This window comes from Panthera onca, chromosome A1 (genome assembly GCF_046562875.1).
Source record: "Panthera onca isolate mPanOnc1 chromosome A1, mPanOnc1 haplotype 2, whole genome shotgun sequence".
NCBI lineage: Eukaryota > Metazoa > Chordata > Mammalia > Carnivora > Felidae > Panthera > Panthera onca.
In genome coordinates, this window is record NC_138339.1 from 217,810,501 (window position 1) to 217,835,420 (window position 24,920).

The following is a 24,920-nucleotide window of genomic DNA, read 5'->3' on the forward strand; positions in this document are numbered from 1 at the left end:
TCTGCCTTTCTCAGTGTGGCTTAAGGTGACAGTTGACTGACCAGAGGTATTGTTTTCTTTTACAAAGTATACATTTCTATTAACAGAATCCATCGCAATCCCTGTAATTATTGTCCCCATAGTGCTCAAGTATCAGAGCCACTACAAATTCCAATGCTCCACCTTCTAGGTGCACTGCATCCTGATTGGCCACAGGTGGGAAGCTTTAGTCATTATGATACTACTGTGTGGTCCCACTTAGTACCCACATACTGTGCCTGGGTCTTTCATGCCATAAGATCAGTGAGTAACCTAATCTAATATTCCATCCTGAGTGTCTTCAGGACACTTTGGAGCCAAGCCAAGTCTTTTGCTTGGGTTCTCTAGGAGATAGAGACAGAGTGCAATTTGAGAGAAATGGGAGTGAGGACAAAGAGGAGTGGGCAGGGAAGGAGGGGAAACTAATACAATGATTTGGTACCAAACTAGCTACCACTTGATATCAAGTCCAATTGATTGCTCAGTGTCATGGGCACATACTAGGCATGGGGGCACCATAGTTAGCAGAACAGATATAGATATACCCTCATGGACATGTACCATCATGGACAACTGCTTTATGGGCAGTTATATAACACTCCATGTTAGAAAGGCATTGTGCTTGGTTTAACGTTCTGCACTCACCATCTTGAAAATCTCAATATTTTGTGAATAAAGGGCCTTGCATTTCCATTTTGCACTGAGCCTTGCAAATTATGTTATCTGGTCCTTCTAGTGTAAATTACAGTTTAGTAAGGGAACTAGTCATATTCTCTCTCCTGAAGAATGGAGAGGAGGTCATTGTGGTAGGAGAAAATTATAAAAAGATGAAGACTAACAACTTTTACACTGGCAGGAAGGAGGCAAGCCAGCTGTTGGATGAGTGACAAGGTACATGAATGCGGCAGGAGGGACTATTTTATTTGTTGTGGGGTTTTTTTTGGTCTTTCACTTTTTCTCCCTAAACTAATCAATAATTCTGAATAAATAAGGTAAACTAAGTGGATCTCTGTTTCTTGAAACCTGAAAGAATCTAAGAGTATACACATATGGGAGGTCATTTAAACCATGGAAATGAAATAGAGCAAAAGGAGAGGAGAATTGAAGATCTTTTAGGCCAATGTTATCTCACATTATCTGTGAAGGAACTTTCTTTTTTAATTTTTAATTTTTCATGAATTAATACTTCTGGAAAATAAAACATTTTAAAGTACTAGAAAAATGAAAGGAAAACAAAAAAGTCACACCAAATACAAACTCATATGTTTTAGTATTTTAACATATAAAATTATATTTCAAAAAACACAGAACAAAAAATAACATAGTATAAAAGAAAAAATTACAAAAACTACTTTGCTCACTTAGAGTGTGTGTGTAGGCGATTTATATAAAGAATTGCTAATACACGATTAGTTTTTTAATCATTCCATACTCATAACAACTAAACAAAAAGTTGGTAGTGAAGTAGCAATTTCCCATATTAAAACCTGTATTTACTATTTTAAATTTGTCAACAGTTATAGTTTTAAACATGACAAATGTGTTTCTTGCTTGTTAAATAATCTCTTCTAGGTTGAATTGGTGACCATGCCACTAACAGGAGATATTGTAAATCTGTTTCTATGTTTTATTCAGTAACACTCATAGAGAAATTGGTCTCTCAAAGGTATGTTAAGGGAATGGAAATGATTTTAAAGCAATTTCAGCAAGCTCAGGATATTCATTTTTATTTTATTTATTTATTTATTTATTTATTTATTTATTTATTTATTTATTTTTGAGAGAGAGAGAGAGAGAGAGAGAGAGAGAGAGAGAGCATGTGCATGTGGGAGGAGCAAAGGGAGAGAAAGGGGATCATAAGCAGACTCCACACCAATGCAGAGCCCATGCGGGGCTTAGTATCACTACCATGAGATCATGACCTGAGCCAAAATCAAGAATTGGATGCTCAACTAACTGAGCCACCCAGGTGCCCCTCATTTTTTACTTTTATCCAAAATGGAGCAACCTATGCTTTATTTTCAAAATTCATCTTCAATTCTTTATCGGTAATAGTATCAAATCTTTATCAGTTCCAAACATTTGTCCTATTAAGTTATAATTACAAATTAAAGAAATGGGCTATGGATCCATGAATTCCCTATGTTTGATTATTTTCTTGGAAAAACTCCAAATGTTTTATCAAACTCGTAATTATTTTCTTTATATTTTGTACGTGAAAGCCACTGAATTTCGATGAGTTGATTGCTTTATTAGTCGGTTTTAGTACTTTACTATGAGTTATGGCTCTGAACTCAATAGAAGGGGGATGATATGTCTTAGTGAAATTAGTAAAATGCTTATATCTTTAATTCTTTGGAATCACTTCTCTGGTCATTATTTGATTTACTACTATTATTACTAACACACTGCTGACATGTGTCTTTTCTTGACAAAACAGGAAAGTGAGGCTTATTTCGACAACTATAATTTAGGGTTAAAAACAAATGACACAATTTGGGGCCCTGGGTGGCTCAGTCGGTTAAGCCTCCAACTTCAGCTCAGGTCATGATCTCATGGTACATGAGTTTGAGCCCCGCGGTCAGGCTCTGTGCTGACAGCTTGGAGCCTGGAGCCTGCTTCACATTCTGTGTCTCCCTCTCTCTCTGTTCCTCCCCAGCTCACACTCTGTCTCTCTCTCTCTCTCTCAAAAATAAATAAAGATTAAAAAAAATTAAAAGAAAAACAAATGACACAATTTTACTTCCTTAAGTCAGCTATGAATTTCATAAAACAAACAATTAAAATTTAAAATGACTATAAACATACAAGTGAGAAAAGTAAATAAATATATTTTCATAGATTTGTATTCACTTTTGGGTTACAGTTAACCTCAAAATTTCACTCCTTATAGGGAATTACTCTCATTTATAATTGCACCAAAACACATAAGATATATAGGAATAAACCCGACCAAAGGGGTAAAAAGATCTGTAGTCTGAAAATTATAGAACATTTACAAAAGAAATTGAAGAAGACACAAAGAAATAGAAAAATATTCCATGCTCATGGATTGGAAGAACAAATATTGTTAAAATGTTTATACTACCCAAAGCAATGTACACATTCAATGCAATCCCTATCAAAATGCCACCAGCATTCTTCACAGAGCTAGAACAAACAGTCCTAAAATTTGTATGGTACCACAAAAGACCCCGAATAGCCAAAGTGATATTGAAAAAGCAAAGCAAAGCAGGAGGCATCACAAGCCCGGACTTCAAGCTGTATTGTGAAGCTGTAATCATTAAGACAGTATGGTACTAGCACAAAAACAGACACATAGATGAATGGAACAGAATAGAGAACCAAGAATTGGACCCACAACTATATGGTCAACTAATCTTCAACAAAGCAGGAACAGCATCCAATGAAAAAAGGACAGTTTCTTCATCAGATGGTGTTGGGAAAGCTGGACAGCAACATGCAGAAGAATGAAACTGGACCAGTTTATTATACCATACACAAAAATAAATTCAAAATGGATGAAAGACCTAAATGTGAGATAGGAAACCATCAAAATCCTAGAGGAGTACACAGGCAGTAACCTCCTTGACCTCATTCCCAGCAGCTTCTTACTAGACACATCGCCAGAGGCAAGGGAAACAAAAGCAAGCATGAACTATTGGGACCTCATCAAGATAAAAAGCTTCTGCACAGCAAAGGAAACAATCAACAAAACTAAAAGGCAACCACAGGAATGGGAGAAGATATTTCCAAATGACATATTGGATAAAGGGCTAGTATCCAAAATCTATAAAGAACTTATCAAACTCAATACCCCAAAAATAAATAATCCAGTTAAAGGGTGCCTGAGTGGCTCAGTTGAGTGTCCGACTGCTGATTTCTGCTCAGGTCATGATCCCAGGGTCATGGGATAGCCCCACCTTGGGCTCTGCACTGAGCACAGAGCCTGCTTAAGATTCTCTCTCCCTCTGCCTCTCTTCCCCACCCTGCTCCTGCACACTCTCTCCCTCTAAAATTAAAAAAATAAAATAAAATAAAAATCCAGTTAAAAAGTGGGCAGAAGACATGAACAGACATTTCTCCAAAGAAAACATACAAATAGCTGACACATGAAAAAATGCTCTATATCACTCATCATCTGGGGAATACAAATCAAAACCGTAATTAGATACTACCTCACACCTGTCATAATGACTAAAATTAACAAGTCAGGAAACAACAGAGGTTGGTGAGGATGCAGAGACAGAGGAACCCTCCTACACCGTGGGTGGGAATGCAAACTGAAGCAGCCACTCTGGAAAACAGTAAGGGGCTTCCTCAAAAAGTTAAAAATAGAACTACCCTACGATCCACCAATTGCACTACCAGGTATTTATCCAAAGGATACAAAAATATTGATGCGAAGGGGCATATGCACCCCAGTGTTTATAACACTGCTATCAAGAATAGCCAAATTATGGAAAGAGCCCAAATGTCCATTGACTGATGAATAGATAAAGAAGATGTGATATGGCACATCTTCTTTATCCATATATGTATATGGATATATACATATTATATATAATGTATATGGATATATACATATCCATACATATCCATACACATTATATATATATATATATTATATAATGGGATATTACTCAGTCATCAAAAAGAATGAAATCTTGCCATTTGCAACAATGTGAATGGATGGAACTAGAGTATTATGCTAAGTGAAATAAGTCAGAGAAAGACAAATATCATATGATTTCACTCAATGTGGAATTTAAGAAACAAAACAGATGAACATAGGGGAAGGGAAGGAAAAATAAAATAAGATAAAATAGAGAGAGAGGCAAACTGTAAGAGACTCTTAGCTATAGAGAACAAACTGAAGGTTGCTGGAGGGGAGGTGAGTGGGGAAGATTGGCTAAACGGGTGATGGGCTTTAAGGAAGGCACTTGGGATGAGCACTGGGTGTTGTACGTAAGTGATGAATCACTAAATTCTACTCCTGAAACCAATACTACACTATATGTTAATTAACTTGAATTTAAATAAAAACGTGGGGAAGAAATTTACTCCTTATAATGTGGTCCTACTACAGATGGTAAGGACAATCAAAAAAGTTGCAGAACACCTGAACCCACATTTTGTTCAATGAGAAGTGTCCAATGATCATGTGCTTGGATATAGCTGAAATATTAAATGCTATAAATGCTGCTAAGCACTTTTAATTTCTGTGCTTATCTCCTGTGGAGTAGATATAAGCAAACTGGCAGTGGTCCAAGGAACACTCTTTGAGTCCTGCTGCTCTGGGGAAACTTCACTGAAGACAAGGAGAAGAAGGATTGGGAGTTAATAAAGGAACAGAAGGGAGCAGGAGAAAAAGGAGACCATGGATTTGTGGAAGACTAGGGAAGTTTTAAGAAAGAGGAAGAGGTTAATTGCGTTAACTGCAAGATAGTCAATTAGAATGAAGACCAGAAAGAAGCCATTGAATTGACAAGTAGGACACGTGTAACCTCTGAAAGAGTGATTTCAGCGGAGTGCTGGTGGTGAAGGAAGATCAAGAAAAGCTTCTTTGAAGAATCTGCAGAATTTCTAATATTTCTTTGGTTGTGCAACAGAAAGCTGTGGGGGATATAAAACTTTTGATCAATCCAATTGCTCCTAAATTGTGTGTAAGGATATTTTATTTTATTATTTTATTTATTTAATTTAATTTAATTTAATTTAAGTTTACTTACTTTGAGAGAGAGAAAGTGGGAGTAGGGGAGGGGCAGAGAGAGAGAGAGAGGAAAGAGAGAGAGAATCCCAAGAAGGTTTCACCCTATCAGTGCAGGACCTGACACAGGACTCAAACCCAAGAACCACGAGATCATGACCTGAGCTGAAGTCGGATGCTTAACTGACTGAGCCCCCAGGTGCCTGGTGTGTAAGGATTTTAAATGTAGTGGGGAACATAGTTAAATTAATCCATGATAAAGATACACATCGTTTTGAAAATGGAAAAATCTCTGATTTATCACAATTGTGGTAAATCCAGAGGTTGATAAACTGGGTTTAAATAAAGCAAGTCATATCTACATGTAGAGAGTTTACTTCAGTTCCCAGAACTTTCCCTCTGCTCTCTTGGCCCCTCTACTTTTAGCAAACAAGGACTTACTGTGTGCCTAACACTGTGTTGGCTACTATAAAGCTACAATGATGCCTAAGATTTGGTCTCTGCCTGGAAGGGGCTCAGAGGGCAAATGTTATCAGTCACAATGCTTTCTGGTAGAAACAACTGAAAACCCCAGCTCAGTTGAGGTCAGCCCCAGGGTTGGTCAAGTCAGACTCAGTTGTCACTGAGGAGGCAGATTTTTTTGATATTATTACTGTTAACATCATTAACATTTCTGCCTTATCCTCAGGTCAGCTTGCCTGAAGTCACAATGGCTGCAGCAACTGTTTAAGTGTCACATTCTCATGGAAATAGTTAAGGGCAGAAGAGCTGTGTCATCTCTGTATCTCATTTTATCAGGCTGCCAGCAGACAACCTTTGATCCTGCAAAGACCAAAACTGCATCCTGAGCAGTTAGTTAGCCTACACTAACCCAGGCAGGTGAGTAAAATAACCACTTGGATGGTACTCATTCTCTGTAGCTGAGGCTGGGTATGAGCCCTACTTCTGACAAGCTTTTGGCCCCAGAGAGATTTTTCCTGAACTTGGGCCAGACTGGCTGTTGAGTAGGCAAATGACTGCCAACCCTTTTCACATCCTGACATATATCATGGTATATACAGAAGATGCAAATTGTGCAAATCGCTAAAATAAACCCAAGAGGCTTGCAGCCATGACTTGCTTGAAGGCTCCCCCTGCCTCAGCTCTGTTCAGCTGTTCCAAGGATGAGGGGATTCACATCAGAACACGGCTATATTGTATTCACAGTGCCTCAGTTGGGAAGTTCTGATTGGGCAATCCACTGGGTCTGCCAAAGACAGAAAACCGTGTATTCATATTAGACGGTCTATTATTACAGTAAATATTAAGACACAGAAGACACACAGCTTTTAAACCAGTTTGATGGTGTAAGCTCTTTTAGCAAGCTCTTCTCTGTCTTTGTGCCTTTGCACATGCTCCTCTCTTCTGGGCGCATTCCTTGTCAACACAACGTAATGGTTAAGCAGAATCAAATCCTCGGCAACCCATCAGCTCTGTAATGCTGGGCAAATTAATTAACTCCTCTGAGCGTGTTTCCCCATCTGGAAACAGAAATGACACTACTACTCATTTCAAAGGGTTGTTTCTGAGGATTAAGATAATTAGTTAAAATGGCCAGCACAACCCCTGGTACATAGTAAGCCCTCCTTACATGTTAGGTCTGCCTGGCAAACTTCCATTCAGCTGCCACCGCTTCTCTGAAGATGTCCCATAGACATTTCGATGGTGCCTCGTTTTTTACACCGCTATCAAAACATTTATCACACTACAATCTGTTCTTTACGCACTCCTCCTCTCTCCTTCCCTAAACAGCGATCCTAAAAGGCCAGTAATTGTTTTACACTTTCCATCTCCCAGTGATCCTCAGAGTTCCGTTTGCATCAAGCATTCCACAAAGGTTTGTTTTTGTTTTGGCCGATTCTGAGTAACGGATTGGGCGGGAGGAGCGTGGTACAGAGGGACGGCACCGCCCACGGAGGGAGAGGGGCGTGCCCGCCCTGGGTGCACACGCTTGATATTCCCGGCGGGGCCTGAGCTGCGTGCAGCCCCAGATCAACCCACAGATAAAAACGGGGCCCAATCTCACGCCCCAGACTGTGCAGTGCCCCGTTACCGGCACCCAGGCCTGGAGGGGAGAATTTCGAGTAGAGACACGTCCGGGCGGCGGCGGCTGCCTCAGAGAGAGTGCCTCGGCCCAGGCCGGGGGGGCCCACGCCCAGGCCGCCCGACCTCACGCCCCCGCCCAGCACACCGCTGGGCGCCCCGGTTCCCTCCCGACGCCGGCGGGCCCGGGAGCCTCGCGGACGTGACGCCGCGGGCGGAAGTGACGTTTTCCCGCGGTTGGACGCGGCGCTCGGTTGCCGGGCGGGGGAGGGCTTGTCCGGTTTCTCTCAGGGGACGTTCAAATTATTTTTGTAACGGGAGTCGGGAGAGGACGGGGCGTGCCCCGAAGTGCGCGCGTCCTCCTTCCCCGGCTCTTCGCCACCACTCACTGGCTCCTGCCCTGGGGGGGAGTCATGCCGCCCAAAACCCCCCGGAGAGCAGCAGCCGCAGCCGCCGCCGCCGAACCCCCGGCGCCGCCGCCGCCCCCTCCTGAAGAGGACCCCGAGCAGGACAGCGGCCCCGAGGACTTGCCTCTGCCCAGGTGAGCGAGCGGAGCCGCGGCGGCCGTCTCGAGAGAAGGGCGCCTCGAGAGTGCGTCGGGGCGGGCACCCCAGCGTCTAGGCGGGGGCGCGTCTCCGCCGGCTGCCGCGTCCCGGCGGGAGGAGGGTTCTCCCTTGTCCCCCAGCACCGCGGAGCGCCTGGACGGGGGTGACAGGGGTCTGGGTTCGCGAGCGAGGGGAGGGAATCCGGGAAGGGTCTCGGCTCCAGCTTGACAGGTGTCGGGCGGGTGGGGCTCGGGTCCCTGAGCAAAGTGACAGGTGCCGCCTTTCCTCCTCCAGGCGGAAAGGCTCGCCGGCGGAGGGTGTTTTTGAGGCGCCATCGAACGCAAAAAAGAAAAATGACTGGCTGGTGTCTGGTGGAGAGTTTGTCTCCTGTTGAGATTTGTAACATTTCGGTGGTCGTGTTTGACTTTCTGTCTTGGTCTCCTGAGATGCAGCAGCTGAAAGTGTTTTCCTCTGGGCGTGCACTGCATCCGAAGCCCAGTCCTGGAAATGCCAACCAGGAAAGCTAGGGGACGTGAAGTGCAGGGTTCTGCGTGTCAGTTGCCCGCAGTGTACTCGGCTGAGGTGCTTTGTGGCGTTTCCTTGTAACAGTGCTTTGAGGTCTTGGGGATTCAGAGCCATCAGTAGCGACTGGAGGGTCATAACACTTGAGAGGAACTGGCGTATGGGCAAAAGTTTTGTGAGACGTTTAGGCTAAGTGCTTGAAAGTTTCTGAACTTTTATTCCTGTCGCATAAAACTCTTCTATGTTAAGCTTCAGCATTTTTCATTCTTTCTTACATTTTGCCTTTGAGCCAGACAACAAACATCCTTGTGTTTCTCTCTCTCTCTCTTTCTTTTTTGTTTGGGTACAAAAATTAGTGATGTTCATGCGCTCACATTAAACTTTTTTTCTTCCCCAAGTGGGATCTAAATTTAGGCGAGTAGAACATGACAGGGAGATATTTATTGTACTGCGACATCCTATTTTTCTTGATTGTGATACTTTATGGTTAAAAAGCTAAGATTGAAAGAGTATGATTGCCATTATTATTGTCAGTACTGGTCCTACTTTGAGACTACATGTAGATTGCTGGGAAATGGAACTCCTTTCTTTCCCTCACCACTTCCTCTCCATTTTTGTCCTTTACCAAGTCCTTTTCTTTCAACTTTCCAGATACAGAGTTCAAGCATATTGCAAAAGATAGGAATGGGCTTTTGGGATGGTTTGTGAAAGGCTATTGAAAATACATCTGTTTAAGTGGATTGTCTTATGGGTCAGTTAAAAATCATACTATTTAAAAAAAAATCTGAAACGTTCTGGGAGAAGACAGAAGTTTAATTTCTGATTAAGCTCTGATGTATCCAATACTTGAAAGTTGGCATTTGGAAAAAGCAGTAAATATACCTTAAAGAATCCCCTGTTACCCATAGAGCTTTGGAAGCATTCTCAATTATTGTAGGGTAGCCAGAAATACTGAAATTATGGCCATCACTTGGGAAAAGAAGGCCTTTCTTCCCTGACCCAACATTGTTATTCATCTTTAAATGGTGGAACTACCAAAAATTCTCCTGTTAAGTCCAAACCATGCAAAATACACTGTACTCTTGATTATCCTTACCCACAAAAGTTTTCATTAGTATGGGCAGTTCAGCTCTGCAGATTAGCTGCTTAGCAAGAGTAAAACTACTGGCTGGCAGTCTGAAGCCTAGCAATTTGCTTAGGGGTGGATTCAGGGCCCACTCCACCTGCACTTTGCAGTGAGGTTTTTGCTACCTTGACAGTTGAGATCTTTTTTTCTGTTGCATTTTATCTGGCTTAAGTGGTGCAGTTAGAAGGGAAACCTTCACTAGGAATAGCATTTCACCCCCAGTGGTGGTGTAACCAAAAGTTAATTATGTTTTGAAGGAGGGTTGGCAGTCTAAAATAGGGGTCAAGGGCATGGGTTATGGAATTAAACTGTTGGGTTTCCCACTTACTGGCCATTGCCTAGTTGAGTACTTTAACTTCTCTGATTTGGTACTTATCTGTAAAAGAAGAATAATAAGAGTGCTTATCTAATAGGCTGATGTGCATTTAAGGTACTTTGTACAGGGTTAGTGTAAATACTCAAAAATTAGTAGCTATTCCTCACACTAGTTATTATTATTAGGTGTGAGACATTAAATGAATGAACAGGAACTAGCCAACAAGAAATTATTGACTACCTATAATGGGTAAGGAAGATTGAGGAGAAAAGGATAAAATAAGCATAGCAATACTTTATGTTAATCGTTACATAAGAAATGCTAGTAGGTAGAGAGATTATATGAGATATTGGTTACGTGTAGACTGCATTTTAGCAAAGTCGCTGATACTAAATTGATTCTGAAATATTATATATGGGCTTTCCTCTTTTTGCTGTTACTGTCATCCCAGTTTTCCCATACAGCTTTAGCTATCATGCTTACTTCCTTTTACAAAGCTATTTTTTTGTGCTGAAGTGTATGTGATTCACCAGGCCAGCAAACCTTTTTCATTGTGTGGTATTTTTGCTGGAAAGACTATGAAAAAAGATAAATATGTTTAAAATTCTACCTGTAGTTTTCTTCAAAATAAATAAGATTTTAAACTAGTTAGTGATGCTTTTTTTCAGAACAGTGCTGTTATATGCAAACCATTGAAACAAATATTTAATTAGTTTGATTTGTAAGTATATGCCTATTATATATCTATTTTTATCTGGCAGGCTTGTATTTGAAGAAACTGAAGAACCTGATTTTGTTGCATTATGTCAGAAATTAAAGATACCAGATCATGTCAGAGAAAGAGCTTGGTTTACTTGGGAAAAAGTTTCATCTGTGGATGGAGTGTTGGTAAGGATTTCCTTAACATTTTTTGAAAAAAATTTTCTCGTTTAAAAAATTATTTTGGAAAATAGAAAAATATAAAGAAAAGAAAAGCTAGTAATAATTCTGTTATCCAGTAACAATTATGTTATTCTGATTAGCATTAAAAAATTTTTTTAGCATTAAAAGTTTTTTTTTTAAATCTCCCCATATAAACCCCTCCAAAGTATTTTAAAGCAAATCTTAGATGATATATTTTATTCATATACTTTACTCTGGTACAAAGAGTTATTGAAAAGCAAAGCCATACCTTATAAAATAATCTTTAATATTTTATAAATTTAAATAAATTTAAATAAATTTAAATAAATTAAATCAAAATTTAAATTTAAATTTAAATAAGTATTTAAATTTCCTGATTGTTTCAGAATTAGTTTTGTTAGAATTTAGAATCTTTGATAGCATTTGATATATTTCTTCCATTTTTTTTCTTTTCAGAGGTGTGTGTGTGTGTGTATGTGTGATACTACTAACACCAGCAAATAATTCCTAGTGCTTTATATGTACTGGAGGAATATTATAAGCATTTTGCAAACAACCCATTCAGCAATCCATTGAGATATGAAATAAAAAAATCTTTGTTTTACATGTAAAATTTTTAGAAGGTGATACTGAAGTAGAGTGAGGTTAAGTAACTTGACCAAGGTCTCTGGCTAATAACATTTAGAACACAGATTTGGGATCATACGTGTAGTTATACATAGTTACATATAATGGTTTTGTATCTTGTTATACAATTTTTTTCTCAACATGAGCATTTTATTGTTAAATATTTTATGATATTTAATAATATAGTTTCCGATGGTACTATAATATTTAATACATTAGATATATTTTGATTTTTTAACTCTTACTGTTATTGGACATTTTTCCCCCCAACTTTTTGGCACATAAAATGATGTGATAAGCATCCTTATTCAGAAGAATAATGCCTGGCACAAAGTAAGCCCTTGATAATTTAATGAGTGAAACTCTGATTGTTAGAATACATTTTGAATTACTGTGTCAAAAGCTATGAATATTTATAAAACTTTTGATAGTTAAATTACACTCTAGACAGATACTTTTAATGAATTTACTTTTTAACAGCATCATATTAGTGTACATATCTGTCTGGTTTTACTGATCAGATTAACACAACAAAATATGTTTTTGTATATCATAAAAATATTTAAGACCATTACAAAATCTGGTATCTTAGTCCATTTGGGCTACTGTAACAAGATACCACAGACTGGGTGGCTCATAAACAACAGAAATTTATTTCTCACAGTTCTGGAGGCTGGGAAGTTCAAGATCATAGTGCTGGCTGATTCTCTGTGTGAGGGCCTATTTCCTGTTTCATAGACAGTGCCATGTCACTGGCCTCACATGGTGGAAGGGGTGGCAGCTTTCTTGAGCCTCTTTTTAAGGATACTGGTCCCATTCATTAGGACAGAGCCCTTGTGACATGATCACTTCCTAAAGGCCACAACTCCTAATACCATCACATTGGGCATTAGGTTTTAAGGATATGAATTGTGGGGGATTGTGCACAAGCATTCAGTGCAATAGCATCTGGTAATAAAAAAGAGAAAATGAATCCAATTTCAAAGACCTGAATATAATCTGGAACTCCTTACTAAAAAATGAGGAATATTGAAGTATCTTGGATGAATGACTTTGGTATTATTGTCCCAAAGGATCTAATGTATATTTTCACTGTATATATTATCGTCCCAAAGGATCTTGGGTACTTCATGTAACAAAGTTTTTTTTGTGCATGTGCAGTTAAAGATAGTCATAGCTCTGTCACCTCTCACTCATAAATGCTAGGCTTTTAGTTTTCAGAAAGTTGGAAAGGAGTAGTAGATTATAGAGAGAATTGGTGAATATATTTTCCAGTTTATGAGTGGGTTATGTTCCCAGTCTTTGTAAGTACAATATAGTAGTTAGGTTTCCAGGCTAGTTCACGCAAAACTTTTTTTGTACTGAACTATAACAGTAATAGTTTTCATCATTGAGGCCCTTTTAGGCTTCAGACTTGACTACAAGTACAAATAAATATTACTACTTTCTTACCCTATGTTTTTTCTCCTAATGGAGCTGATGAGGGGACTAGGGGATGTGAAATTATTCTTGGTGGTATGCTGGAGGAAGACAAGGAATTTCATGTTATCTTTGGGATATTGGGTACTTTTTTTTTTTTTTTTTTTTTTGCAGGGTGTATGACAGAGGCGGGTATGGTATTATCCTGTTATAAATACCAGACATTTATGTAGAAATATTATTTTAAGAGATATTTTACTTTTTGAGGGTTGGCCTGAGAATTCAACCTCTGTTTATACAATATCTAAGGGAGAATGTAACAGTGTGTGCAGACAAGTGAATGTAATGACAAAATTAACCAGTTTCTGATGCAGCTGTTCTGTTCTAGCTATTCTAGATAGCAGTTGGTTATCTTCTTTGAAACAAGAGAAGGAATTTAGTAACTCAGGGAACTCTGGAAACTGAAAGTAGGTGATATTTATTGGAATAAAGGATGGGTTAAGAGCAAGGATTTGTCATCAGACTAGACTGACTCAAGTCTCAGTTCTACCTTTTACTACCTCCATGATCTTGAACAAGTTACCTAAAATCTCCAAGTCTCAGTTTTGTTATTTGTATAAAGGATTAACAATAATTTCTGGATCTTGGAGTTAAAATGTGGGTTAAATAACTTTATGCATACAAAACACTTGTTAGTGTCAATGAAGGCCTATATTAAATCATGCAGCCAGAATAATTTGACTTAAGGATTACCCTAGAAAATTTTATATTAATATAATTTTTAAGAGAACTTAAGAATCAGTTAAAATACTTTAATTTTTTAAAGTTTTTATATAAATTCCAGTTCGTTAACATGATTAGTGTAATATTAGTTTCAGGTGTACAATATAATGCTTCATCACTTACATACAGCGTGTGGTGCTCATCACAAGTGCACTCCTCAATCCCCATTACCTATTTAACCTATCTTCCCACTCACCCAGACCAATTCTGTTTCTTGGTTTGCCTCTCTCTCTTTTTCCCTTTGCTTATTTTTAAGTTCCACATATGAGTGAAGTCATATTGTATTTTTCTTTCTATGACTTCACTTAGCATAACACTCTCTAGCTCCATCCATGTAATTGTAACTTTTATGTCTGAGTAATATACTATTGTGTATATATACCACATATTTATCCATTCATCAGTCGATGGACGCTTGGGCTGTTTCCATAATTTGGCTATTGTAAATGCTGCTGTAAACATTGGGGTATACCTTTGAATTAGTATTTTTGTATTCTTTGAGTAAATACCTAGTAGTGCAGTTTCTGGATTATAGATAGTTTTATTTTGAACTTTTTGAGGAACCTCCATACTGTTTTCCTGAGTGGCTGTACCAGTTTGCATTCCCACTAACAGTGCATGAGGGTACTCCTTTCTCCACATCCTTCCAACACCTGCTGTTTCTTGTGTTGTTGATTTTAGCCCTTCTGATAGGCATGGGGTGGTATCTCATTGTAGTTTTGATTTGTGTTTCCCTGATGATGAATGATGTTGAGCATCTTTTCATGTGTCTGTTGGCCATCTGTATGTCTTCCTTAGAAAAATGTCTATTATGTCTTGTGCCCATTTTTATTTTTATTTTATTTTATTTTATTTTATTTATTTTTTTTTGTGTGTGTGTGCCCATTTTTAAATTGGATTATTTGTTTTTTGGGTGTTGAGTTTTATTTGTTCTTCATATATTTTGGATACTAACCCTTTATCAGATATGTCATTTGGAAATATATTCTCCCATTCCATAGATTGCCTTTTAGTTTTGTTGATTGTTCACTTTGCAGGAGCTTTTTATTTTGATCAAGTCCCAGTAGTTTATTTTTGCTTTGGTTCCCTTGCCTCAGGAGACCTGTCTAGAAAGAAGTTCCTATAGCCAGTGTCAAAGAGATTACTGCCTGTGTTCTCTAGGATTTAGATGGTTTTCTGTCTCACATTTTGTCTTTCATTCATTTTGAATTTATTTTTGTGTTTGGTGTAAGAAAGTGGCCCAGTTTCATTCTTTTGCATGTTGCTCTCCAGTTTTCCCAGCGCTCTCTTCACCTCTTCCATTTGGTGAAGAGACTGTCTTTTTTCTATTGGATATTATTTCCTGCTTTGTTGAAGATTAATTGAGTATATAGTTGTGGGTTCATTTATGCATTTTCTGTTCCATTGATCTATGTGTCTGTTTTTGTGCCAGTATTATACTGTTTTGATCACTACAGCTTTGTAATATAACTTGAATTCTGGAATTGTGATACCTCCAGCTTTGCTTTTCAAGAAAGGATAAGAACCATATGATCATTTCACTATTTGTAGATGACATTGTACTCTATATAGAAAACTCGAAAGACCAGCAAAAAACTGCTAGAACTGATACACGAATTCAGTAAAGTCACAGGATACAAAATCAATGTGCAGAAATATGTTCCATTTCTGAACACCAATAATGAAACAGAAAGAGAAAATAAAATTAAGGAATAGATCTCATTTACAATTGCACCCAAAACAGTAAGATACTTCCCGAGAGGTGAAAGACCTTTATTATGAAAACTAGAGAACACTGAGGAAAGAAATTGAAAGGACACCAAGAAGTGGAAAGACGTTACATTCTTATGGATTAGAAGAAAAAAATTATTAAAATGTCTATACTACCCAAAGCAATCTACACATTTAATGCAATTCCTATTAAAATACCAACAGCATTTTTCACAGAGCTTAGAACAAACAGTCCTTAAATTTTTATGGAACCATGAAAGACCTCAAAATAGCCAAAGAAACATTGAAAATAGTTGAATTTATAAATATATGTGTAATGATTTTGATGTAATTTTGGTAAAACTTAAGGAAAGTTTGTGGTATTTTGTCTAGAAAAGTGTTTTTTCCTTTTTGCATAAACGTTTAATGGATGTAATATTAGTGATTGTTGTCATTACATTAGATTGTATTCATACTGCATATAACATATAAATAAGGGACTTTTCATTAAGAAATTGGCCAGGAGTGTTGTTCATGTTGGGATTTACAGTGAATCAGTTAGAATTTTGATTTTTCTTCTGCATCTTAAATCATTGCATGGTAGAGTGGAGAAGACCTTGGACCTTGAAGCAGGAAAGTTTTGATTGTAGTAGTTGTAATGTAGCTGTAGGATTTTAGATAAATTGGTTGATTCTCCAAGTCTCAGTTTGTTCATCTGTAGAGCAGAAATGATGCCTGAATGCTGTCCTCGTAGGGTTTCGTGTGTCTGTGTCCATTCAAGAGCTATGAAATATATTGCCCTTGATAGAGGCATTGTTTTTGTGATATGGGTCATTATATTTAGAAAGATAATTAAAATGAATAGTTTGGAATTGGAGTAACAGTAGCCATTCCATGTAAGTTATACTGCAGACATATGAAGAGTCATATACTACAGACATACGAAGAGGTTTTTTTAATAAACTTAAAAAACAGAATATTTAAAAATTAAGTGTAATAGAAGGCATATACCTGTTATTTTCTAGTTATTAGTACTATATTTACCCTTTCTTTTTGAATATGGTGCTCATATTCTGATTACGTGTGAGTATTGCTGAGAAAAAAAATCATTTAAGAACATATATGTGAATGTTATATTTTGTCTTACAGATAGAGGCTATTTGCAACTTCTTTTATTTCTGATTCTGCTTCTAAGGTTAATTTTTTACATCTTATTATGGAGAATTTTAGAGATTTATAAAAATAGGTTAATAGTGTGAACTCTCATATACCTCTTAACCAATTATAAATCATGGCCAAACTATATTTCTCTCTGATTCCAGATTATTTTAAAGTAAATTCAGGTTATGTTGTTTCACCAATAAATATCTCACTATGCATGATCTTTTATTCTTTTTTTTTAAAGTTTATTTATTTATTATGAGAGAGAGAGAGAGAGAGAGAGAGAGAGAGAGAATATCCCAAGTAGGCTCTGTACTATCAGCACAAAGCCCTGTGTGGGGCTAGAACTCATGAACTGCAAGATCAAGAGTGGGATGTTTAACTGACTGAGCCATCCAGGCACCCCTTCAGTATGCATTGTCTTTTTAAAAAGTGACTTCTGTTCATCACATCTAACAAAATTGGTGCAAATTTTCTATTATCGGATATCCAGTGTTCAAAATTTCTCGATTATTTATAATTTATTTTTCATGTGCTCTAATCAGGATCAAAATAAAGTTCATATATTGTGATTGATTGACTTCTGTCTTAAATCTCTTAATCTGTAGGTTTTACCTACCCCCTTTCTTCTCTTACAATTTAGTTGAAGAAACTGGATTGTTTATCCTGTAGAATTTCCTACAGTGTGTATTTTGCAGATTGCATCTCCTCCATTGTTTAACATAATTGTCTAATTCTCTGTATTTCCTGGAAATAGAGCAGGCCTAGAGGCCTGATCAGATCCTGGTTTGATATTTTCTGGAAGAAATACTTCAGAGATATTTTTGTGGATCCCAATTGGCAGGCACATATCTTGTTAATCTTTCTCTCTCTTTTTTTTTTTTTTTTTTTTTTTTGATGTAAGCAATTATTGATCACCATTAACTGGATCTATAGGAGTTGCTAAAACTTTATCGTTCCTCTCTCAACTGTTAGTTGTAATTCTGTAAAGAGAAACTTTCCTCTATTAACTGTTCTTATTCTAAAGTGTAGTTTATTCAGGAAAGGAAGGCTAGATGAGAGATTTATGGTTTGCTTTTACTTACTACTTTTTTTTTTTTTTTTTTTTTTTTTTTTTTTTTTTTCAACGTTTTTTATTTATTTTTGGGACAGAGAGAGACAGAGCATGAACGGGGGAGGGTCAGAGAGAGAGGGAGACACAGAATCAGAAACAGGCTCCAGGCTCCGAGCCATCAGCCCAGAGCCTGACGCGGGGCTCGAACTCACGGACCGCGAGATCGTGACCTGGCTGAAGTCGGACGCTTAACCGACTGCGCCACCCAGGCGCCCCACTTACTACTTTTTAAACTAAAAATTTGTAAGATCTTCCAAAGATGGCCCGTGATTATAATCATCTTTTTAAGTATTATGTTGACTGTACCAGTAGACCAGTTGGAGTACATACATAGGTGTTTAATAAGATCTTTACTCAATAATTGACATATTTTATAATTCGATAATGTTATATAAATGGGATCATACATTATTTAACCTTTGGGATTGGCTTTTTCAGCATAATTCCCTGGAGAATAATTGAAGTTATATATCAATATATTAGTTTGATAGGGCTGCTATAACAAAATACTACAGACTGGGTGACTGACAGAAATTTTGTCATGTTTCTGGAACCTGGAAGTCCAAGTTAAGGTGTCTGCAGATTTAGTTTCTTCTGGGACCTCTCTATTTGGCTTGCGGATGGCTGCCTTCTCCTTGTGCTCTAAAATGGTTTTCCTGTGCACACACTCCCTTGTGTGTTTGTGTGTCCAAATTTCCTGTTCTTATAAGGACACTATAATCAGGTTGGATTAGGGCTCACCAAATGTCCTCATTTTAATTTACTGTACCCCTTTTGAAGCCCTGACTTAAAAAAACAGTCACATTCTTGGGTACTTAGGTTAGTACTTCAACATACGAGTTTTGCAGGGGTGGGGAGCACAAGTCAGCCCATTGCAATTTATTATTGTTGTTTAGTAGTATTCCATGGTATGGCTGGACCACAGTTTGTGTAACCATTCACTCATTGAAAGATACCTGCTCTCTTCATAGGTTTTAACTGTTGTGAATACAGCTGCTTTGAACATTTGTGTATAGGTTTTTGTATAGATACCAGTTTTCATTTTCCTGGGAGATAAATAACCAAGAGTTCAATTGCTGGCCGTATGGTATGGTCATGTAGGTCATATGGTGTGGTCATATATGCTTAATTGTGTAAGAGCTGCCAAACTTTGTTTCAGAGTGGCTGTACCATTTTGTATTACTATCATCAATATATGCGTGTTCCAGTTTCCCAGCATCTTTGCCAACATTTGGTGGTTTTACTTTTTTTTTTTTAATATTAGCCATTTTTCTCAGTATGTAGTGATATCTCATTGTGGTTCTAATTTACATTTTTCTTATGGCTAATGGTATGGAATATTTTTTTAATAGACTGTTTAGAATAGTTTTAGGTTCACAACAAAATTGAGCCAAAGGTACAGAGATTTCCCATATTCCCCCTGCCCCCATAAATGCTTAACCTTTTCCACTGTCACCATTCCCACAAGAGTGCTACATTTGTTACGGTTAGTGAACTAATACTGACACATCATTATCACCCAAAGTCCATAGCTGCTGAAAGTCTTCTAAATGTGCTTATTTGCCATTTGTTTATCATCAGTGAAATGTCTCTACGTTTTTTGCCCATTTTGAGTTTCCATAGGTTTTTTATATTCACAGCTATGTCATGGGTGAATAATGACAGCTTTATTTCTTCCTTTCTAATCTTTTTGCTTTTTTTTTCTTGTCTGTTGCACTGGCTAAGATTTCAATACAGTGTTGAATAGAAGTGCTAAGAGTTCCTGCTCTTAGAAAGAAATCATTCTGTCTTTTAGCATTAAGTATAATATCAGGAGTAGGTTTTTCTTAGGTGTTGTTTATCACATTAAGGAATTGTCTTTCTATTCCTAGTTTGCAGAGATTTTTTTATATCAGAAATAAATGTTGGAGTTTCTGAAATGTGTTTTCTGCATCTATCGTGATGATCATATTTTTCCTTTATTAGACTATTGATATGATGAGTGATATTGCCTGTTAAAACAACTTTCCCTTCTTGGATAAATTCCACTTGATCATAATATAGTATCCCTTTCATATATTGTTGGATTTGATTTGCTAAACTTTTAAGAATTTTTGTACTATGTGTTTACAAGGGATATTGGTCTGTAGTTTTCTCTTTATGGTTATGGTTATGGGTTTTTTTTCTAGTTTTTTTTTTTTTTCTACAATTTTTGTTGGACGTTTTGACAGAATAATTCTGGCCTTATAGAATGAATTGGGAAATTGTTCTCTTCAATTTTTTCATAGAGTTTGTACAAAATTGATATTATTAAATGTTTGGTAAAACCATAACCATATGGGTCTCAAGGTTTTTTGTTTTTTTTTTCTTTTGTGGGAAGGTTTTTAACTACAAATTCAATTTCTTTAAATAGATATGGGCAATTCAGTTTTATTACTATTTTAGTGAGCTTGGGCAATATATGTTTTTCAAGGAATGTGTCCATCTAAGTTGTTGAACTGGCAGAAAATTGTTTATAATCTTTTATTATTGTATTTAATTATATCTCAGTATTACTTAATAAACTTTACTTAATAAACATATATATATGTATATATGTATATATAATATATATTATTCTTTATGTATATATATTATATTATATATTATATATATATATAATATATAATATAATATATATATTTTATTTATTTATTTATATATTTATTTTATATACTCTTATATATTTTATATACTCTTAATATATTTTACATGACCTGTATCATATTATGCATGATATATATATAATATATATATAATATAATATATATATATTTATATATATATATAAATGCATGATGAAATTATTCTCTTTATCCCTGTTTTTTTGCTCTGAAGTCTTTTTCTGTTAAAAAAATTTTTTTTAATATTTATTTATTGTTGAGAGAGAGAGATACAGAGTGTGAACGGAGGAGGGACAGAGAGAGGAAGACACAATCTGAAGCCAGCTCCAGTCTCTGAGCTTTCAGCACAGAGCCTGATATGGGGCTTGAACTCATGAACTGAGACATCATGACCTAAGCCCACCAAAGTTGGATGCTTAGCCAACTAAGCCACCCAGGCGCCCTGAAATCTTTTTCTAATATTAATATAAACACTTAAGCTCTCTTTTGACAAGTATTTAGCATTGTATACTTTTTTAAAAAAAAACTCTTAACCTCTTTGTATCTTTATTCAGTTGACCCTTGCACAACATGGGTTTGAAGTAAGTGGGTCCACCATACCTGGATTTATTTTCAGTAAATATGCTACAGTACTATACGTGTATTTTCTCTTCCTTATGATTTTCTTAGTAACATTTTCTTTAGTATATAATACATGTAACAAATGAATTATGTGTTAGTCGACTGTATATATTATCAGTAAGGCTTCTGGTCAACAGTAGGCTATTAGTAGTTAAGTTTTGGGGAAATGAAAATTATAGTTGGATGTTCAACTGCACAGGGGTCAGCAGCCTTAACTCCCATGTTGTTCAAGGGTCAACTGTATTTAATGTGGGTGGGTTTCTTGTAGGCTGCATATAGTTGAGTCGGTCTTTGCCTCTTAATTGGGGTTTTTAAATTGACATTTAAAGTGGTTTTTGAAATGGTTGGGTTTAAATCTGCCACCTTGCTATTTGTTTCTACTTGTCTTATTTTTTCTTTGTCTCTTTCCCCTCTTTTTATGACTTTGTTTGGATTGGCCATTTTTTATGATTCCTTTTTTGTCATTTGTTGGCTTGTTAGCTATAACTTTTTTGTGTTATTCATTTCAGGGTTTATAGTATATATTTGAAACTTTTCATAGTCTATTTTCTTTTTTTTTCCTCAAGAGAAAGAAAACAGTTTTATTTTTGAACAGGCATTAAACCAAAATGTGATGCCTATCACAAGTAATCTGCTGAGAGACTTCAAAACAGAAGGAATCTCACCCTTTTATAGACAGGCAGTGACAGCCCATTACATATATGCTTTTGAGATAAACAAGAAGTAGTCCTCACGTAAGAGGACTCGACAGTACCATTTGTCACATGCAGTTCACTTTAGATTCACTTGGTAATGAGGGTGACGATCTGTGTTAGTTAATTGGCTTTATCCAAAAGAAAAAGAAACTCCTCACATTTTATGACAAGAGGTAATTTTGCCACCTACAGCACGGTACCTGCTAAAGTTAGGATCCTACTGTCCTACAGAGCCTGGGAGATAGTGGTGCTACCTTCCTTGATGGTTGCATTTCAAAGAGATGGATCCTAGGTCCTTGAGAAAGACATCCCTGGGTCAGAAAGCTGGCAAGAATCTTACTTAGCTTTTAAAATACATAACAGAAACAAGGAGTTTACAATTAAAAGTTTTCTTTTTTTTTCTTTTTTACATGTTTATTTTTGAGAGAGAGAGAGAGAGAGAGAGAAAGAGAGAGTGAGCACGAGCTGGGGAGGGGCAGGGAGAGAGAGGATCCGAAGCAGGCTCTGTGCTGACGGCAGAGAGCCAATGTGGGACTGAAACTCATGAACCATGAGATCTTGATGTAAGCAGAAGTCAGATGTTTAACCAACTGAGCCACCCAGGCGCCCCTATAAGTTTTCTAAAGTATATGCTCTGAGAGGGGAAATCACTTCTCTTTTTTTAAATTTGCATTTATCCTTATACCTGTCACCTCCTTTATCTCTTCTTTTTTCTTTTTTTTAAACTTAAATTTTATTAGTTAACATACAGTATAGTATTGGTTTCAGGAGTAGAATTCAGTGATTCATCACTTACATACAACACCCAGTGTTCATCATAACATGGCCTCCTTAGTAACCATCACCCACCTAGCCCATCCCCCACTCACCTCCCTCCATCAACTCATAATTTGTTCTCTGTCACTAAGAGTGTCTTATGGTTTGTTTCCCTCTCTTCTCTTCCCCTGCTTTCCTATATGTTCATCTGTTTTGTTTCTTAAATTACACATGAGTGAAATCATATAGTATTTGTCTTTCTCTGATTGGTTTATTTTGCTTAGCATAATACTCTCTAGCTCCATCCATGTCATTGCAAATGGCAAGATTTCATTCTTTTTGATGGCTGAGTAATATTCCTCTGTGTGTGTGTGTGTGTGTGTGTGTGTGTGTGTGTGTGTGTACGTACCACATCTTCTTTATCCATTCATCAGTCAGTGGACATTGGGCTCCCTCCATAGTTTGGCTATTGTTGATAATGCTGCTATAAACATTGGGATCCACGTACTCCTTTGAATCTGTATTTTTGTATCCTTTGGATAACTACCTAATAGTGCAATTGCTGGGTTGTAGAGTAGCTCTATTTTTAACTATTTGAGAAACTTCCATACTGTTTTCCAGAGTGGCTGCATCAGTTTGCATTCCCACCAACAGTGCAAGAGGGTTCCCCTTTCTCCACATCCACACCAATACCTGTTGTTTCTTGTGTTGTTGATTTTAGCCATTCTGACAGGTGTGAGGTGGTATCTAAATGTGGTTTTGATTTGTATTTTCTGATTATGAGTGATGTTGAACATTTTTTCAGGTGTCTTTAAGCCATCTGGATGTCTTCTTTGGAGAGGTGTCTATTTGTGTCTTCTGCCCTTTGTTAACTGGGTTGTTTGTTTTTTGGGTATTGAGTTTGATAAGTCCTTTATAGATTTTAGATACTAACCCTTCATCAGATATGTTGCTTTCAATTATCTCCTCCCATTCCATATGCTGCCTTTTAGTTTTGCTGATTGGTACCTTCACCATGCAGAAGCTTTTTATCTTGATGAAGTCCCAGTAGTTCAGGTTTGCTTTTGTCTCTCTTGCCTTCAGTGATGTGTCTACTAAGAAGTTGCTGCATCTGAGGTCAAAGAGGTTGCTGCCTGAGTTTTCCTCTAGGATTTTGATGGTTTATTATCTCACATTTAGGTCTTTCATCCCGTTTGAATTTATTTTTGTGTATGGTGTAAGAGAGTGGTCCAGTTTTAATCTTCTACGTGTTGCTGTCCATTTCACTGTTGAAGAGACTTTTTTCCATTGGATATTCTTTCCTGCTTTGTTTAAGATTAGTTGACCATATAGTTGTGGCATAGTCTATTTCCAAATGATTTTTACTATTGAATGTATATTATACAAACTATGTCACTATATTTTTCATGTCTTCCCTCATGGTCTTTGTCCTATTGTCATACATTTTACTTGTACATGTAAAACCCCATAATACGGTGCTATTATTTTTGCTTTAACCAATTTTTTTAAAGGAAATTTAAATAGTAATTTAAAAAAGAGTCTTTAAAATAGCCATGTAGCTACCGTTTCCAGTGCTCGTCCTTCTTTTATAAAGATCCATATTTCCATCTGGCATCATTTCCTTCTGCTTGAAGGATTTTCCTTAACATTTTCTATAGACATCAGACGTGGTGATGATTTCTTTCAGCATTTGTACATCTGAAAAGGTCTGTATTTTGCCTTAGTTTTTAAAAGATACTTCCACTGGTTAAAAAATTGTAGTTTGACTTTTTTCCCTCAGTACTTTAAAGATGCTGTCTTGCTGTGTTCTAGCTTGCATTGTTTCCAAAGAGAAGTCTGCTGTCATCCAAATCTTTGTTTCTCTGTATGTGAAATGTTTTGTGGGTTTTTTTTATGTTTATTTGTTTTTGAGAGAGTATTAGAGCGGGAGGAGCAGAGAGAGAGGTAGACACAGAATTGGAAGCAGGCTCCAGGCTCTGAGCTGTCAGCACAGAGCCTGACATGCTGACGCGGGGCTTGAACTCATGAACTGCGAGATCATGACCTGAGCTGAAGTCAGACGCTCAACTGACCAAGCCACCCAGGAGCCCCTGTGTTTTGTTTTTGTTTTTTTAACTTTGTTTATTTTTGAGGGAGAGAGAGAGCAGGAGCAGGGTGAGGGGCAGAGAGA

General features: G+C 37.1%; 1 protein-coding gene across 7 annotated transcripts in view; it reads left to right on the forward strand.

Moving 5' to 3' along the window:
• Nucleotides 1–24,920, forward strand: part of RB1 (RB transcriptional corepressor 1) — a 191,510-nt gene that overhangs the window by 12,782 nt on the left and 153,808 nt on the right. For 3 of the 7 annotated variants that reach the window (XM_060637193.3, XM_060637194.3, XM_078433693.2), the window contains 3 exons: nucleotides 5,265–5,684; nucleotides 6,417–6,607; nucleotides 11,081–11,207. In XM_060637193.3, coding sequence (XP_060493176.1) covers nucleotides 11,149–11,207 — 59 coding nt within the window. In that variant the 5' untranslated portion in view covers nucleotides 5,265–5,684; nucleotides 6,417–6,607; nucleotides 11,081–11,148. Of the gene's footprint in view, nucleotides 1–5,264; nucleotides 5,685–6,416; nucleotides 6,608–7,651; nucleotides 8,352–11,080; nucleotides 11,208–24,920 lie in introns of those variants that run through there. The other 4 variants (XM_060637190.3, XM_081795235.1, XM_060637192.3 and 1 more) reach the window with 3 other exon arrangements.